The following is a 19596-nucleotide window of genomic DNA, read 5'->3' as shown; positions in this document are numbered from 1 at the left end:
GACAGCTCCTCGCCTTCCCCAGAACACAAAATACTGCGCTTGTGCATTGATGTCCTCTTCTGGGGTGTGCGCACAAAGGGACACCGGATTATTACGATAAAAGGTGCAAAATGTTTGCAGACCGTTATTTACAGTTGGAGGAGGAGTTTAGGAGAGGGGATAACGGCAATGAATTTTTGATAGGAGCGGCCAGAGAGGGGTGAGGAGAGTTCAATAGGTGAAATGCTGGTGACAGGTTCCCTTTAAAGTATGTACATGATGATATGCTCAATGTCATCTACAGGTGACCCGTTGAGAGTGTACTTACCAACTACAGCACAATCTGGAACCGCAGTGTTATCAAAAAAAGCAAGTTTTATTAACTTTTTGACCCCCTTTATTCATGTAAACACCACATACAATATGAATGTTACATACATTGTAAACTAAGATCATTACATTATTATATTAAGAATTTATTACCACTGTCTATAAAGAAAAAACAAAAGGTTAAACATGAACATTCCTTTTCGTATATCCCAATCTTGGTTTTCTTCTAAGGATCGTACGGTCCTGGTGCCATCCTGCATATTAGCTGATTGGCACTGCAAGAGAGGAAAGAAATGCTCAGCTTTATCGTAGCCCAAAAAATACAGAAACCTATGATGGGTGAGATGTAACACAATCAGACAGCATTCTGCAAATATTTGTCATGTACAATGACACTTTTTCTACAATTTTCTTAATATGTGTGTATATGTATATATATATATATATATATATATATATATATATATATATATATATATATATATACAATTACCGTTCAAAAGTTTAGGGTCACTTAGAGATTTCCTTATTTTTGAAAGAAAAGCACAGTTTTGTTCAATGAAGATAACATTAAATTAATCAAAAATACACTCTATACATTGTTAATGTGCTAAATGACTATTCTAGCTGCAAACGTCTGGTTTTTAATGCAATATCTACATAGGTGTATAGAGGCCCATTTCCAGCAATCATCACTCCAGTGTTGTAATGGTACATTGTGTTTGCTAACTGTGTTAGAAGGCTAATGGATGATTAGAAAACACTTGAAACCCCTTGTGCAGTTATGTTAGCACCGCTGTAAACAGTTTTGCTGTTTAGAGGAGCTATAAAACTGACCTTCCTTTGAGCTAGTTGAGAATCTGGAGCATTACATTTGTGGGTTCGATTAAACTCTCAAAATGGCTAGAAAAAGAGAGCTTTCATGTGAAACTCGATAGTCTATTCTTGTTCTTAGAAATGAAGGCTATGCCATGCGAGAAATTGCCAAGAAACTGAAGATTTCCTACAACGGTGTGTACTACTCCCTTCAGAGGACAGCACAAACAGGCTCTAACCAGAGCAGAAAGAGAAGTGGGAGGCCCCGCTGCACAACTGAGCAACAAGACAAGTACATTAGAGTCTCTAGTTTGAGAAATAGACGCCTCACAGGTCCTCAACTGGCAGCTTCATTAAATAGTACCCGCAAAACGCCAGTGTTAACGTCTATAGTGAAGAGGCGGCTCCGGGATGCTGGCCTTCAGGGCAGAGTGGCAAAGAAAAAGCCATATCTGAGACTGGCTAATAAAAGGAAAAGATTAATATGGGCAAAATCACACAGACATTGGACAGAGGAAGATTGGAAAAAAGTGTTATGGACAGACGAATCGAAGTTTGAGGTGTTTGGATCACATAGAAGAACATTTGTGTGACGCAGAACAACTGAAAAGATGCTGGAAGAGTGCCTGACGCCATCTGTCAAGCATGGTGGAGGTAATGTGATGGTTTGGGGTTGCTTTGGTGCTGGTAAAGTGGGAGATTTGTACAAGGTAAAAGGGATTTTGAATAAGGAAGGCTATCACTCCATTTTGCAACGCCATGCCATACCCTGTGGACAGCGCTTGATTGGAGCCATTTTCATCCTACAACAGGACAATGACCCAAAGCACACCGCCAAATTATGCAATAACTATTTAGGGAAGAAGCAGGCAGCTGGTATTCTATCTGTAATGGAGTGGCCAGCGCAGTCACCAGATCTCAACCCCATAGAGCTGTTGTGGGAGCAGCTTGACCGTATGGTACGCAAGAAGTGCCCATCAAGCCAATCCAGCTTGTGGGAGGGGCTTCTGGAAGCATGGGGTGAAATTTCTCTCCCGATTACCTCAGCAAATTAACAGCTAGAATGCCAAAGGTCTGCAATGCTGTAATTGCTGCAAATGGAGCATTCTTTGACGAAAGCAAAGATTGAAGGAGAAAATTATTATTTCAAATATAAATCATTATTTCTGACCTTGTCAATGTCTTGACTATATTTTCTAGTCATTTTGCAACTCATTTGATAAATATAAGTGTGACTTTTCATGGGTGACCCCAAACTTTTGAACGGAAGTGTATATATATATATATATATATATATATATATACACATCACTATAAAATATACATATAAGTGAGATGCATGCGTTTGCCAATGGAATGTATTCAGAGTTCAGGTCCCCTGTGAAATACAGTTTAAGTCATTCTTTAGCATGAATTGTTTTAGAATAATTAGGAACCATGCAGGCAGGTCGGCGACTTTGGTAGTGAACAACCAATATTGTCACAGAATGGATTTTTAAAGGCGTTGTCCACGTTGGACAATCTCTTTTTGCTAGAAGGGTCCACAATTAATAAGCTGATCATAGGATGTCCTGCTGTTTGGACCCCCCGGGAATCAGCTGGGATCTGTGGGGGAACCAGGCATCTCCTTTAATAAAACTATACAGTCAGTAACCAAAATGACAAAATTAGTTGTAGTGTAGAGCTATGGCGTCCGTTCAAAAGAGTAGACACCCTAACACAATTCATTGGTATTTCTGGTTCCCAGGGTGGGTATGGACTGTTGTTCCCAGGTATTTCTACCTGGGAATAGGTGTGTACCCTATCTTTGTATACTAATATACACACGATTTACAAACATGGGGGGAGCAGTGAAGGTTTTTAGACTTGTAAATAGTTCAATAACCTAAAACGGTTGACCATAGCCTCAAAAATGTCTGACTATTTCACTTTTTGTCCTATTTGTAATTACAGGTTACTTTTATCACTTAGGGAGATATGCACGTCAAAGATTAATTTATCTAGGTTTTCCACAAATGAATATCACTGTGGGATAAAGCATGATCTATTTGTATCTGATCAGGTAAAGTGTGTTCCCCTTTTCCATTTTGTATCTGTGTTCTGTTCTGGCTCATAAAGAGTCCCAAGTGAGGAACCCCACTCCATGAGGTCCTCATAGGGTATATGACCAGGACTTGTCTTTATTAGGCAACCCATTTACGTCATTGACATTTTATGGCCTCAACCTTGGTGTACAAGGAAAGGACAATACCCATACAGCTATACTTGTGTGGTCAGTAAGGTCTGAAATATGACAGTGGCTGGTAAAATAATTTGAAAACTGCTCAACGTGGTTCAACAAATATCTGATCTCACTTACCAAACTTATACTTTGCATAAAACCCATTATATTCAATAAGATTCCCACTGTGGAACTGTAGAAGTACTATATTGCCAGTAGACGCCACCTGTATGTTGTCAAGACGTCCACAATATGTGCCCAGGATTGGGGATGTGGTTAACGGACCATCTCTAATTATCAAATACTCTGGGATGCATTTTGGTGAATTTTGAATCCAAAAAAATAGGAAGTTTAGAACCACCTGTTAAAAAAACAAACATGTAAAGGATGTATGCGTGAGTCTGGGATTGGTGGAATTACAATACAGTACAATGGGGTGATTGTCAATTTGATATTTTGACTATGCCACCACTGCTTCTCAAAAAGTGGGCGTCACTAGTGGTCGACATCCATACCAAAATATGGGCATATGGATGTCATGTGGAAAGTGTGCTGGATAACAGGCCACACAGCGCCCACATGTAAGCCACAGTGCCCATTATCAGTCACTGTACCCAGTCGCCCCCGGCCTTTTTTGCCACAAGAAGAAATGTAGAAGTTCCCTCCTGTCCTGTGGAATCTGGGGTGTTTGGCAGGCATGCAGTGCCCTGTAAGGAACTGTATGGCACCTCACCAGTTAGGGCCCTTGCACAAGACCGTCATGCCGCCCGAGTCCCGTCCGTGGAAAGATAGGACATGTTCTCTCTTTCCATGGATCGGAACATCGGGTCCTTGTTCATGGACCCAATTCACCCACTTGTTCATGGACCCAATTCACCCACAATTCAGGTGCCACTCGAATGCTATGGTCCTAGTGGCACTGGTCGTGTGCAACTGGGTATAGGCCCAACTCACAGTTTGAGAAGCAATGCTTTAAACAATGATTTTTGTTGCGTAAAATCAACATTGACATTATTTTCATATCTAATATTATGATAAACAGACTGCATCGATAACAACAAATATCTTGAGTCAATCAGAAATGTGGGATTGTACTTTTTGGAATGTGATGTAAATGTCCAGTCACACTTCAAACCTAATGAAAATCATGAGACATTATCAGCCTTTGAGATGTAACTTTTTACCGTATATCCTTCAGGGGCTATGATGCTGTATACAACGTCCAGAAGGGTTGGATATATATTAGGAAATCCTGGAGATTTCACAATCCCGGTTTGCGCCACGAAGGTCTCTCCGTATTTCACTATGTGAAAAGAATTTGACTTAGTGTTCATTCTCGGTTTGTTTAAATCATAACTTTTTAGTGTGTAAGTTTAAAAAAAGTCATAGTAGTCACTTTTTCTTGTCTATAATAATCCAGAAGAACAAGTAGGGGTGTAAAACAGAGTTATGGGGTCTCATATCAAAACTTTAAATGGGTTCCCACTTTACCATGACTACTTTCAGCAGGAAGTGAGTTCACGACATGAAGTCCTCAGTGGTCTCCGGTGTTTCTCGTCCTTTCTTTGGTGGATGAATGTTCTGCATTTAATTTTCCACTGCCATTCCCTCTACTCATGGCCGGCGTCAGCACCTGGCAAACCCGGGCAAGTTGCAGGGCCCACTACCCTTGTGGGGCCCCGTCGTCACGGCATCACTGTACATATATGGACAGTGATCTCAGGAGGAGAGAAGGAGTCCCAGGCAGAGTGCTAGCAGCTCTGCTGCGGGACTCTGTCTCTGGGAAAGCTCCTGACATCACTGTCCATGTATGGACAGTGTTGTCAGGAGCAGAGCAGTGTCCCAGGCAGAGTGCTAGTATCGCTTTTCCCGGGATCTTTGGCTCTGGGGTTGCCCCTGACATCAGTATCCATATATGGACAGAGATATCAGGGGCTTCCTCAGAGCTGGAGTACCGGAGCAGAGCCTTTATTAGCGCTCTGCCCAGGACTTAAAGAGGCTCTGTCACCAGATTTTGCAACCCCTATCTGCTATTGCAGCAGATAGGCGCTGCAATGTAGATTACAGTAACGTTTTTATTTTTAAAAACGAGCATTTTTGGCCAAGTTATGAGCATTTTTGTAGTTATGCAAATGAGGCTTGCAAAAGTCCAAGTGGGTGTGTTTAAAAGTAAAAGTCCAAGTAGGCGTGTATTATGTGCGTACATCGGGGCGTTTTTAATACTTTTACTAGCTGGGCGTTCTGATGAGAAGTATCATCCACTTCTCTTCAGAACGCCCAGCTTCTGCCAGATCACGCTGTGACGTCACTCACAGGTCCTGCATCGTGTCAGACGAGCGAGGACACATCGGCACCAGAGGCTACAGTTGATTCTGCAGCAGCATCAGCGTTTGCAGGTAAATAGCTACATCGACTTACCTGCTAACGCCGATGCTGCTGCAGAATCAACTGAAGCCTCTGGTGCCGATGTGTCCTCGCTCGTCTGACACGATGCAGGACCTGTGAGTGACGACACAGCGTGATCTGGCAGAAGCTGGGCGTTCTGAAGAGAAGTGGATGATACTTCTTGTCAGAGCGCCCAGCTAGTAAAAGTATTAAAAACGACCCGATGTACACACATAATACACGCCCATTTGGACTTTTACTTTTAAACACACCCACTTGGACTTTTGCAAGCCTCATTTGCATAACTACAAAAATGGTCATAACTTGGCCAAAAATGCTCGTTTTTTAAAAATAAAAACGTTACTGTAATCTACATTGCAGCGCCTATCTGCTGCAATAGCAGATAGGGGTTGCAAAATCTGGTGACAGAGCCTCTTTAAGCTCTGTTCCGGACATCACTATCCATATATGGACAGTGATGTCAAGAGCAGAGCATGGTTCCCAGGCAGAGTACTAGTAGCGCTCTGCTCGGGACTATAGCTCTGGTGTTGCCCCTGACAACACTGTCTATATATGGACAGTGACATCAGGGGCTTCTCCTGGAGAGGAATCCCCAGTCAAAGGGTCGGCAATTCTCTGGCTGGGTATTGCACTCCTACAGGGAACCCCAAAGGCGCTACCTACAGGGAGGGGGACTGTGTGGCACTACCAGGGAGGGTGGCTGTGTGGCACTATCAGGAAGGGGAGCTGTGCAGCACTACCAGGGTGGGGGACAGTGTGTCACTACCTGGGAGAGGAGGTTGTGTGGCACTACCTGGGAGGGGGGCTGTGTGGCACTACCAGGAAGGGGGGCTGTGTGGCACTGCCGGGGAGGAGGGGACTGTGTGACACTACCTGGGAGGGGGGCTGTGTGGCACTACCTGGGAGGGGGGCTGATTGGCACTACCTGAGGGGGCTGATTGGCACTACCAGGGAGGGGGCTGTGTGACACTACCAGGGGGGGGCTGTGTGGCACTACCAGGGAGAGGGGGCTGTGTGGCACTACCTGATAGGGGGGCTGTGTGGCAGTATCTACAGAGTGCGCTAAATTTATGGGGGTACAAACGGGGGGCCTAACTTCTATATTGGGGCATAAACAGGGCCTAACGTCTATATGGGGGCACAAAGTGACGTTTGACATTTTACTGCCACCATGAGTTCCCCCACAAAAGGACCTACTAAGTCTGTCATCCAAGGGCCCACATAAACCTGGAGCCGGCACTGCCCCTACTCTTCCACAGCGATCACTTACTGCACCTCACCAATAAGTGGAGGTGGACCTAGAGGCGTAACTTGAAACTACTGGGCCCCAATACAAAATCTTTCACAGCTCCCCCACCTACCGTATATCATTTATAATACTGGTGTCCTCTTATGTGGCTGAGGGGATTTTGGGCCTCCTCAGTCTCCAGGGCCCGGGTGCAACTGCTACCTCTGCACCCCCTGAATCTATGCCCCTGTGAGGACCCCTTAGCTGCTGGGCCACATAGCAGCTCCCATGCCTGCTACCTTGGTAGTTATTTTTCCAGCATGTTAGGTAAGACTAAACGTGGACACCACAACACTACTCAGTTCTTTTCAAATAAACGGTTTACTGAAAATCACAATTTCAAACAGGCCAAATAACGACAATACAGTATTCAAATCAAGTCTCTCAGTAGCTGAGGCACTCGCCCTCGTGGGAGTCCTACCAGCTCATGGGTGGCTGCGCCTGGCGCTCACTGACCCGGCCCGGCGGGTCTCAAGAAGGAAATGGGCCGTCTCCGCGGATCACTGTGGTGCTACCACTCACACTGCGGAATCCCCAAAGGTGGAAGCTATGCCCCTCGCCCTTTGGCTACGGCGTGAGTCCGGCGGATATATTACCGCGTGCGCCTCCGCGGGTCAGAGTGAGAGCTACTCACTACCACGCGGCATACCACCCTTACCTCTGCTTTCTGCTCCTCTGTTGAAGAAGACGACATCTTTTCCCTTGTGTCTCCTGACACTGCTGAGCTGTAGTGAATGTCCAGCTAGTCCTCCTCCAGGAACATTGAGCCAAGGATCCTTCTCCTACAAATGGCGGCAGCCTGGTCACTGTGCCCCCTCTCTGTCACACAAGTCCTCTCTCTTTCTTTCCCCCTCAGTCACCTCCCTCTCCCTCACTTCCACTTCCTGTCACCCAGCTCTGTCTCCTCAGACACTCGTCCTGCAGTGACACCTTGTGGCTGCTAATAATATGACAGGCATACACAGGATAATACAGAAGAAAAATACCACTAAACATGGAAGATGCACAGGGAAGACAGTTCACTTTAGAAGGGCCGTATCACCCCCTTACACTTCCCCCGGCTTTTACGAGTGCAGTCCCTTGCACTCACAGAGGCTAGCCAGGCATTCATTTCTGTAGCGGTTACAGTTCCCCATCCTTGTAGAGCTGTGTTCTCCTTTTTGTCGACCTCTTGGAATCCCACTACATCCGGTTGTCTTACGGTCGACAGGTCCCGCTGATCTTTAGGCTGGTCAGTTGAACAGACGAAAGGCTGTTGAAACGGTGGTTCTTTAGTAATCAATCCTGGTCCTGGCTTGTTGGCTGCTACCAACATCGGACGTTGCAAGACTGCTGGTGTGAATTCCGCAGCTGCAGGGGAAAGGAGGGATGGCTGGTCACGAGACGTTTGACTTGACACTTGACCTATGGCCGGGTCTCTCGATTCCTCTAAACTCTCTGACCTGAGCTGGTGAAAGGGCCGACGGGGTCGCCGCCGGTCAGGGGCAAATCTGCTTCCCTTAACTGGAACACCACCGGGGCCTGTGACATTGGCAGCTTCAGTGCCCTTTCTTCCTCCCACTACATCAAATTCTACCATCTCTCCTTCTCCAACGCTGCGCAGAGACTTCTGGGGGTTGCTCCTCTTTATAGCAGACCAGTGGACAAACACATCGCCTTTATGGTCACTTCGGCGAATAAAACCGTAGCCCTTTCGGACATGAAACCACTTCACCGTCCCTTTTACTTGACTAGAAATAAACTTTCCTTCCACTTGGCTAAGATTCCACACCTTGTGCTGTACTGCTGGTTTTCCTGTGCAGCACCCAATAGCTCTCTGTGTGGATGATAGAGGGCCTCTACAAGGAACTTCCGCCACCCGGCCCTCAGCAGCGGGTCCTTCTAGTTTAAAGGTGGCCGTTTCATCCTAGGGGCATGACAGTCTCTTGCCAGGTGTCCTGGTCGGCCACATTCCCAACACCGGCGAATTTCGGCCGGATCAAATCTCTGCCGAGGACGGTCCTCCCGGGTAGAACTTGCCGCCTTCAGCTGGTTGATCTCTTCTCTCATCTCCCTCATGAGCTCCCTCACATCCCTGGCAAAGTCTCGGAGGAAAGCACTCTCTGGTGTGGGGTCCATTTTCGGAGGCGGTCCCCTTTCGGTCGAGTTGTGTACACTAACGTGAGCACCATCCTCTCCCTCGTGCTGCCACTCTATGGCCTCTCGAACTAGGTCCACTAAGGCGGTATGCGGCTCCGTCCGTATATAGTCTCTGAGGCTCCTTCTTAGCGCTCTATTCTTCAACCCAGACAAGTATTGGTCCCGCAGCACCCTGTCCGGGTCAGGGACAGCCGCGCACCCCTCTTGATCTTTCTTGCTAAGTCGGTTCCACAATCGTTGGAGTGCAACCGAGTACTGTTGGACGGATTCATCTTCCCGTTGACTACGGGTATAGAATTTTTTCCGTAAATCGGTAACTGAGGTAGTGTCTCCGTATAGGGTTTCGAGCCTGGTGATGATGTCTTCCAGGGTCGCTCTTTGACTGACTGGGAGGACTACTACTGCTGCACGAGCATCTCCTTCTAGCAGGCTCAACGCGAGATCCGCTTGGTGTGGGGGAGGTACTTGGTAGAGTCGGGCCGCTGCTCGTAGCCTCTCGGCCCAATCCATCAGCGTCACACTCTTTCCGTCATATTTGGGCACATTTAACATGGCTGCCCCCATAGGGAACAGAATTGGGGGTGGGCCTGGGGCACTGATGGCAGACTCCGCTGAAGTTCCTGGTTGGCTCATCCTGTTCGTGACGCCACGAGTTAGGTAAGACTAAACGTGGACACCACAACACTACTCAGTTCTTTTCAAATAAACGGTTTACTGAAAATCACAATTTCAAACAGGCCAAATAACGACAATACAGTATTCAAATCAAGTCTCTCAGTAGCTGAGGCACTCGCCCTCGTGGGAGTCCTACCAGCTCATGGGTGGCTGCGCCTGGCGCTCACTGACCCGGCCCGGCGGGTCTCAAGAAGGAAATGGGCCGTCTCCGCGGATCACTGTGGTGCTACCACTCACACTGCGGAATCCCCAAAGGTGGAAGCTATGCCCCTCGCCCTTTGGCTACGGCGTGAGTCCGGCGGATATATTACCGCGTGCGCCTCCGCGGGTCAGAGTGAGAGCTACTCACTACCACGCGGCATACCACCCTTACCTCTGCTTTCTGCTCCTCTGTTGAAGAAGACGACATCTTTTCCCTTGTGTCTCCTGACACTGCTGAGCTGTAGTGAATGTCCAGCTAGTCCTCCTCCAGGAACATTGAGCCAAGGATCCTTCTCCTACAAATGGCGGCAGCCTGGTCACTGTGCCCCCTCTCTGTCACACAAGTCCTCTCTCTTTCTTTCCCCCTCAGTCACCTCCCTCTCCCTCACTTCCACTTCCTGTCACCCAGCTCTGTCTCCTCAGACACTCGTCCTGCAGTGACACCTTGTGGCTGCTAATAATATGACAGGCATACACAGGATAATACAGAAGAAAAATACCACTAAACATGGAAGATGCACAGGGAAGACAGTTCACTTTAGAAGGGCCGTATCACCCCCTTACAAGCATGTTTTTGTTTAGGTGGATTTGAAAAGTGGAGGACACTTACCTGATTGATAGGAAGCACTAAATGTGCTCTCAACTGATGGCTGGTTGTTCACAATCTCTATCAGCATGTAAAATCCGGATGAAATTAGAGGTGGAACTACGTTGCTTCCACATGTCTTGTCCAGCAGAAGACGCAATGATTTACTGACTCCATCATAGACTTTAATGTAGGCATCATCACAGTCAGGAGATGATAAGATATTGATGTCATTGAGCTGCAGGGAAACCTGGGATGGAAGAGAAGGAAGTAACAGTGTAAGCTCAAAGCCAATAAGCTTTTGTTCAGGAAAAGTATTTAATACAACAGATGTTTGTTTGATATTTAATATGTACCTTGTAGCAAGATTGTATAAGATAAAAGCAGCTGGGTCCTCCTTGGCTTGATAGAGTTGAGCTATAGATGAAAGTTCCTGATAATTTCACAAACTTTCTTGAACACACATCTTAAAAAAAATACAAAATTTGTCATGAAATCATACTTAACCTTGCAGCATAAATGCATAAAAAATATGAAAACTAACAATTCATTGGAAAACATAATTATGCCCAGAAGAGAAGCAGGGAAAAGAAGAGGACAACAAGTGGATGGGTGGATGCAATCACAGAAGCCATGAGAATCCTGAAGACCCAGCAAAGAAAAGGACACGGAAAACAGAAGGACGTTAAAACACATACATACCCTCAAACCACAGCTGGATTATAGGGGAGGCAAAATGGGCAAATGCCCTTCACCATCCAGGGGCCTTCACCACTCTCCCCATGACAAATCATAGCAGGGTGCTACAAGTCTCTGATACCATAACTATACACACAAGATAGTCGGCACAACACGCGTTCAGGTGATATATCTATTTCTTCCGTTTCCCCATAAGCATGCATGCTCAGATCAAACAAGTGTGCATGTCTATTTCAATAGGGAGGAAGATATTGGCCAATAGCAGAACTCTCTGGCAGCACTTATCTTCTGAAAGTCACCAGACTGCCCAAATCAGCAGGTTCAGTGATATTTATTATATAGGTCGTATATAGAGGTATTATTTGGGCATTATATGGCAATATTATTTTGGCACAATATAATGCTGTTGTTTGGGCATTGTTATGCCATTGTCCGAGCACTTTATGGTGGTATTATTTTAATGCTGCATGGTTGTTGTGATAGATTGTGATACCATTTGTAATCTTTAAATATAGTGTAGCTATATTATTTTCATTTTGCATCTGTACTGTAGCTTTTTCTTTTTTTCTAAGATAGTATTAATTCCTTCCACAAATAAAAAGGATAGTTCAGGAACCAGTGGCGTAACTACCACTGTAGCAGCCGTAGTGGCTTCTACGGGGCCCTTGGCATGAGGGGGCCCGTGCTGCCCGCCAACACGCCCCCTCCCCATATGCCCGATGGCGCCGCTAGCAACCGTTATGGCTGCTACGGCGGTAGCGACGCTACTGCACGGCCCGCGCCGCCGAGCCTCTAACATTTATGGTCTGGGCGGCACGGGCCCTCTCATGCCCGGTGGCGCCGCTAGCACCGGAGGGGGCCCCGGTGCTAGCGGCAGCCACCCCCTTTTGCAGTAATTGTACCTGCGTCTATAGCGATAATTGTACCTGCGTCTAATGACTTGCCCCGCCAATCAGCGCCTTTCAATGACGCTAGCGGCACAATGACGTAATCACGCCGCTTCCGTGGTTGAAGGGCACTGATTGACGGGGCAAGTCATTCTGCCCTTTCAAGCAGCGCCTTTCAACGAAGTGCCGCCTGCGTCGTTCAGCTCCAGCAGACCAGCTCAAAAGATAGCAGATCTGCATTGCCACTGGACGGAACGGGATCATGTGAGTATGTAACATTTTTTTTTTCTACTAAAACTGAGTAGCATTATCTACAGTGGGGCTCTATCTACAGGGGTGGGTCTATGTGTGGGGATGTGGATCACTATATATGGGGGAGCTATATGTAGGGCACTATCTACAGGGGTGGGCTATATGTGGGACACTATACAGCGGTGCGCTATATGTGGAGAACTATCGTGGGAGCTATTTGTAGGGCCCTATCTATAGGGGTGGGCTATATGTGGGACACTATATACAGGGGTGGGTTAGCTGTGTGGCACTATCTATATGTAGGTCAGCACGGTGGCTCAGTGGTTAGCACTATTGCATTGCAGTTCTAGAGTTTATATTTGGGCACTATATACAGAGGGCTGTATGTGGGGCACTATCTACAGGGGCTTTTATGTAGGGCACTATCTATAGAGGCTCTATGGGGGTTACTATCTACAGGGGGGCTATGGGGGCACTAACTACAGGGGGCATGATGTGTATGTGGTACACAGTGTATGATACTATAATAATCAGGGACACAGTGTATGGTGCTCTTATAGTTAGAGGTGCAGTGTATGGCACTTTTATATTTAGAGGTGTTGAGAATTTATCTTCTTTTATAGGTGCAGAAATGTTTTGAAAGTGAGAAGCTGTAGACATCTGAGCTGAAAACTGCAGAAATGGGTTGTGGCCGGGAGAAATCCATCATAGAGGTCTGGATTGGTGGGAGAAGAAAAGAGAAAAAGAACTAGAATCTGAGACGGCACCGGTGAGTCACTTAATAAAAATGTTTATTCTGCCTCTAATCAGCACTGTAGTCATTGTATGATCTGCAGCGAGATGATGGGTGGATTGATTTTTTTTTTTTTGAAACAGCATCTCCCAGCATATCCTTACCATTGTTTGGGCCATGCTGGGAGCTGCAGTTTTACGCCATACAAACCTATACGGCAGGGGTTGCACTAAATATAGCTGTATTTGTTCTAGTGCTGTATATATGTACTGAGCTTGCTTCTGGGGCTATATATATGTACTGAGCTTTGCTCTGGTGCTGTATATATGTACTGATCTTGTTTCTGATGCTGTATTTAAGTACTGAGCTTTGTCCTGGTGCTGTATATATGTATGAGTTTGGCTCTCGTTCTGTATATATGTATGAGCTTGGTTCTAGTGCTGTATTTATGTATTGAGCTTGGTTCTGGGGCTGTATTTATGTATTGAGCTTTGTTCTGTTGCTGTATATATGTATGAGCTTTGTTCTTGTGCTGTATTTATGTATTGAGCTTGATTCTGGTGCTGTATTTATGTACTGAGCTTGGTTCTGGTGCTGTATATATGTACTGAGCTTTGTTCTGGGGATGTATATATGTACTGAGCTTTGTTCTGGTGCTGTATTTATGTACTGAGCTTTGTTCTGGTGCTGTATTTATGTACTGAGCTTTGTTCTGGTGCTGTATTTATGTACTGAGCTTGGTTCTGGGGCTGCATTTATGTACTGATCTTAGTTCTGGTATTGTATATATGTACTGACCTTGGTTCTGTTATTGTATATATGTACTGAGCTTTGTTCTAGTGCTGTATATATGTCAGAGCTTGGTTCTAGTTATGTATTTAAGTACTGAGGTTGGTTCTGGTGCTGTATATATGTATGAGCTTGGCTCTTGTGCCGTATATAGGTATGAGCTTGGCTCTTGTGCCGTATATAGGTATGAGCTTGGTTCTCGTGACGTATATATGTATGAGCTTGGTTCTAGTGCTGTATTTATGTACTGAGCTTTGTTCTGGTGCTGTAATTATATAGGATATATTTATAATAACGAAATTGCAGGGCACATACAATTGTTTTTTATTCATTGTATATTTAATGGAAACCTGTCTGGTAGTTTTAACCCCTTGAACCGCCACCATGCGGTAATACATGACCTGACAATATTTCCGAATGTATGTTGTTTTTTCAGACGCAGCAAAAATCTATAAAATCCACTTTTAGACGGCGCACACCATATGCTAATTACTCATTAAAGGGTCATGGGGTGGTGCCGCTATCCTGAAGAGTCACATAGTCCTGCCTCCAAACTCACCTTTCCATGTTTGATTGACATTCCCCCTGGCTGATATAACTTTTTCGGATGTGACATTGCCTTGTACTACTTCGGGGGCTGTGTGGCACTATACACAAGGGGGAGCTTTGTGGCACTATACACATGGGGGAGCTGTGTGGTGCTATATACAAGGGACTGTGTGGCACTACTAAGGGGGCTTTGTGGAACTATCTACTAGGGGGGCTGTATGGCACAGCAAGAAAGAGGGCTGTGGCTCTATCTACAGGGGGCTGTGTGTGGCGCAATCTACAGGGTTCTGTGTGTGGCACTATCTACTAAGGGGTGACTGTGTGGCGCTATCTACTAAGGGGGGCTGTGTGGCACTACATACATGGGAGGGGAGCTGTGTGGCACTATATACAGGGGGAACTGTATGGCGTTATATACAGGGGGGTTTCATGCCGATATCCACAAGGGGCTGTATGGCACTATCTACAAGGGGGAGGTGGTAGGGGGCGCTATCTACAAGTGGGATGTGACTGTTTACAGGCGGGGCTGTATAGCACTGTCTACAGGGGGGCTGTATGGCCCAATCTATGGGTGGCACTATCTATAAGGGGGGCTGCGTGTGGCACCTGAGGGGGCCCCATTTAAGAGTTTGCTATAGGGCCCAGTGTTTCCTAGTTACGTCCCTGCTAGGGACCCATATTACTCAGGGACCTCCACACACCTTGATCTAGCCCAGCCATAGACATAACATATAGAGATTAACTACATGCCGACTCAGGATGAGAATACTCGTCCTGAGTGGCGGGTACTTTGCGCAGTAGGACGAGCATTCTCGTCCTGTGTTACAGTCATGTCCGTGAGCGATCAAGAGCGGGGCAACGGCTATAATAGACAGCCGCAGACCCACTCCAATGGCGGAGAGAAGAGGTTAACTCCTTGCACAATCAAAGCTGATTGCGGCATTCAAAGTAAATAAGAGGAGGGGGGACTGCCCTTTGATCGCATCACAGAAAATCCCTGTGACTCGATCTAAGCCCAAAACTTGTATGGCCAGACAGCCTAGGATCCATTGAGGGACCCCAGGGCTGTCTGACCATATTGTCTGTTGTTGGGGCATACTGAGATCAGAAGCGTAGCTAGGGGGGGGCAGGCGGGGCATGTGCCCGGGGCGCAACCCGGTGGTAGGGAAAGGGGGTGCACCGAAGAGCAGCTGATCGCTGCTGACAGGCGCCCCGTATGTCGGACACCTGCAGCCGCTTTAGGAAGAGCCAGGAAATTACGGCGTTCTGACTGGGGTCTGTGACGGCCAGGGAGTGGACCAGTCCAGTCACCTGACTTGTCACCTGACCTCACATCAGTGACATGAGGTCAGATGAGACACAGGTCCGGGGACAGGTCCACTCCCGTGCTGCAGCCTTCCAGCATCTGCCTCTGTGCTCTACACACACGCCTTGAAGCAGAGCGGAAGCTCCGCCCACAGCCCGTCCTGACCTGTCAGCAAGGAGACATGGTGAGTGTCTGTGTGTATATGTCTGTGTAGTGTGAATACAGTGTGTGTGTCTCTGTGTTTGTATGTCTATATGTTACAGTGTGTGTGTGTGTGTGTGTGTGTGTGTGTGTGTGTGTGTCTCTGTCTGTCTGTGTCTCTGCATGTGTTTGTCTCTTACATCTACTACATTATCTGTACTCAGAGTTATCACTGTGTTATCTGTGGTGTTACATAGGACTGCAGGTAACATCTACTTCATTATTTGTACTCAGAGAGTTATCACTGTGTGTTATCTGTGTTGTTACATAGGACAGCAGGTAACATCTACTACATTATCTGTGTTGTGTACATGTGTGCCTGTGTGGGTATATATGGGTCTGTTTGTGAATGTGTCCTTTGTGCTTGTATATTTGTGCCTTTTATGTATTTGTATATGTTCCGGTCTGTGTATTTATCTGCCGGTGTGTGTGCGTATATGTGTCTGTACGTCTATATATTTACCTGTATGTGTATGTTCAAGATGTGTGTATGTATATTTGCCTGTATGTCTAAATATCTGTCTTTATGTGTGTACAGTATATATGTTCCAGCGTGTCCATATGTAGTGTCCTGACAATACCATAGAGGAGTATTGTTTACATTGTAATGCATTGAACATAATGTTATATGTTGTGTTATGCTGCCACCTAGTGATGCAGAATTGTCATTACAATCTATTTTTCCAGCCTGTAAAGGGTGTGGCTGGAGAGGAGGGTCGGAGGCAGTTCCCATGAGGCTTTGCAGCAGAAAGTTGTAGAGGAGTCGGTTCCAGGAGAGGAACGAGGGTAGACAGCCTGTGAGGAGAGCTGAGATAATACTTGGCCTCACAGCATATTTAGTTCAGAAAGCTTCTGGCCTGAACTAGAAATTAATACAGGGAAACAAACCTGCTTAAAGGGAAGGAAAGCAAGAGAGAAGAAAGTTCATTTTGCTGCTTGCAGATAGGAAACTGTCTCAGCCTGACTCATCCCGCCTGCCCTAGCTGGATAATAACTTCTATGTGGAACCAAGCTGCAGCCTGCAATCTTCCAGTAAAGAATCTGTGAGTTATTATTATACCAAGTTACATCACCGTCTCCTGCGTGTTACTCTGCACTGCACCCACTAACAACAAGGGCACCCCATATCCCATCCACCAGGAGACAGCACCACAGGGTGTGCCCCAGGGGGAATCAACAACTACCACCCATACATATGCAGATCCCCCTCCTTCACTGTGCCAGCTCCGCAGGAGTGTGAGAGGACTACAGCCACCGTGAGTACTACAACTCCCAACATTGGTCTCCGCACTTTCCCTCATCCCCATCGGGCTGTTGCACATAAATTGGCGTCACGAACAGGATGAACACACCTCTGTGCCTGCTAAAGAGACTTTATTGTTGCAAGAAATTATCACCAGCACATGTGGGGTTAAGCAGCCATCTTGGAAAGACTGTGTGTTACTTATGGAACTTGTGATGGAAATTGCTGTACTGACAGTGAATGTGATTAGAGACTTTTACATTGAATTGATCATTGTTTTAGCAGAACAAAAGTGACATTAGAGACTGTTTGCATTGAATTGTTTGCTGCATCACAACTGCTCTTAGCTCCACCCCCGCTCACTTGAAGGCGGGAAAGCAGAGAATCTGCCCAGCAACAGCAAGGAACCACATGTTACAGATGACTACAGTGGAACCAACGTTCCTACCTACTGTTGCAGTGGGGAAGGAGAAACCAGCCGGAACCACCGGAAGTAGATGAAAAGTACAGAATCTGAGTCACAGCGGCCGCTTATATTCCAAAAAGACAGAGAAAGAGGTTCCAGCTCCAAAACAGTGAGTACCGCTGAAAGTTTTTACAATTCAGCCCAAGTAAAGATGAACTTATCACATCAGTGAGCACAAATAAGAGACTTACTACACATTCTGCTACTGAGCATCTCGTTGCTAGGGGCAACGATAGGAATTTATATTAGAAATGTCTGACGACAGCGATAACGGCTCCCCCAGCCGAGGTGGATCACACACAACCAGGCATATAATGCCACTAACCATGCCGTATTATTTTGGAGCACCCTGGCTCCCCCGCTACAAAGGTGAATCACATACCCTGAGAGAATTTAAAGGGAAAATGCTTGCTATGTTCCGGTTATATCCAGTGTCAACAGAAGGTGGAAATTCTCATTGGCCAGCTAGGGGGCGCTGCATTGAGAGAGGTAAAGTCATGGCCTCATGCAGAACGAAAGACCGTAGAACAGATTCTTGAAAGACTACTGGTCACCTTTGAAACCAGGACGGTATCAGAATTGAAAATGCGCTTCTTTAGCAAGAAACAACAGCCCGGTGAGTCCCTTAGAGACTATGCTTTATCCCTACAGGAGGCACTGAGGGCCATTATAGAAGTGGACCCACGTGAAGCACAGAATGCAGATAACACACTGCGGGAGCAGTTTATTGAAGGAGCTGAAACAAAGTCTCTGAAAAGTCAACTAAAGATGCTGTCTGCTCAACATCCTGAAAGTACATTCCTGGATTTCAAAGAATTGTCCATCAGAATCCTGGGGGTAGAACCCAACCAAGAATCAACCACATTTGCCGCATGTCCTGCTGACAGTTATGGAGATGCTAAGCTCATGTGTCCTGTGTCTCCAGGAAATACTCTCCTTGCTGCCCAGGGTGCACATGTACAGATTCCAGATGCAGTGGCTGATTTAAAGGACCAAGTCGCAATCCTGACTAAGAGCTTGGAGAAGGTGTGTCATAAGCTTGAACAGTTAGAGATGCGTCCTCAGCCAGAGTGTGAGTCCCCACAGCATAGGAGTCGTCCTACTGACAGTGCGAGCAAGGGATACTACAGGAGATCTGGAAGATTGCCTACAGACAGGTTTGATACTCATGGAAGGCCCATCTGCAGACACTGCCACAAAAGTGGTCATGTGGAGAGAGAGTGCTGGCGGTCAAAAGAACATCCCTCGGGTGGAAGAACACTAGGTCCAGAAGATCCAAATTGGCTGACCAGGTATGTCGGGCCCCATCCATTAGTCACCATCCACATTAATGGGGTACCCCTTACAGCTCTGCTGGACACTGGTTCGCAAGTCACCACCATACAGAAAGCCATGTTTGAGAAATACTGGAGCAGCGACCTATTGATGCAGCCACCAGAAGTTTGTCTGAATGTTATTGCAAGCAATGGTCAGACAGTACCCCTGCAAGGTTACTGGGAACCCACCGTTCAAGTGGGAGAGACTAACCTAACACAGCAAGGTGTGATCGTAGTAAAGGTCGATGATGAAGACATGCCTCCAGTGGTGCTCGGAATGAACATCCTAAGGAATTGTTATGGGGAAATGCTAGATGCCCTACACCGATCCCTGCCAACAGCTTCACACTCTGCGCAGAAAGTAATCCAACAGACTATTCGTGTGCTCAGCAGAAGTTTTCCAACGTCAGAGGAGAGATCTGCCGTGCCCGCATTAGAGATGTCCGTCCAGTGATCCTGAAACCCGGTACCGAAACCCTGCTGTGGTGCCATGCTCGCCCAGGGATACGAGGCC

General features: G+C 46.5%; 1 protein-coding gene across 1 annotated transcript; it reads right to left on the bottom strand.

Annotated features, from left to right (window-relative positions):
* Positions 1-359: 359 nt before the first annotated feature.
* On the bottom strand, positions 360-15382 carry LOC142760392 (embryonic protein UVS.2-like). The gene is made up of 6 exons (XM_075863577.1): positions 15340-15382; positions 10998-11107; positions 10666-10891; positions 4531-4649; positions 3485-3707; positions 360-584 (listed from the first exon to the last, which is right to left on the bottom strand). The coding sequence occupies exons 1-6, from the start codon at positions 15380-15382 to the stop codon at positions 571-573; spliced, it is 735 nt and encodes a 244-aa protein (XP_075719692.1). The 3' UTR covers positions 360-570.
* Positions 15383-19596: the final 4214 nt, after the last annotated feature.

The sequence above is a fragment of the Rhinoderma darwinii genome, chromosome 4 (assembly GCF_050947455.1).
Source record: "Rhinoderma darwinii isolate aRhiDar2 chromosome 4, aRhiDar2.hap1, whole genome shotgun sequence".
Lineage (NCBI taxonomy): Eukaryota > Metazoa > Chordata > Amphibia > Anura > Rhinodermatidae > Rhinoderma > Rhinoderma darwinii.
The sequence above is the reverse complement of the archived record's forward strand: the minus strand, read 5'-3'. Positions and strand labels throughout refer to the sequence as shown.

Excerpts from the sequence above, each read along its gene's own strand:
- LOC142760392 (XM_075863577.1), bottom strand. The coding sequence starts at position 15,382 with ATGACTGTAACACAGGACGAGAATGCTCGTCCTACTGCGCAAA. Across the intron at positions 10,892-10,997 it reads TTATACAATCTTGCTACAAG|GTTTCCCTGCAGCTCAATGA; the intron begins GTACATATTAAA and ends CTTCCATCCCAG. Across the intron at positions 4,650-10,665 it reads TAGTGCTTCCTATCAATCAG|TGAAATACGGAGAGACCTTC; the intron begins GTAAGTGTCCTC and ends CTTTTCACATAG.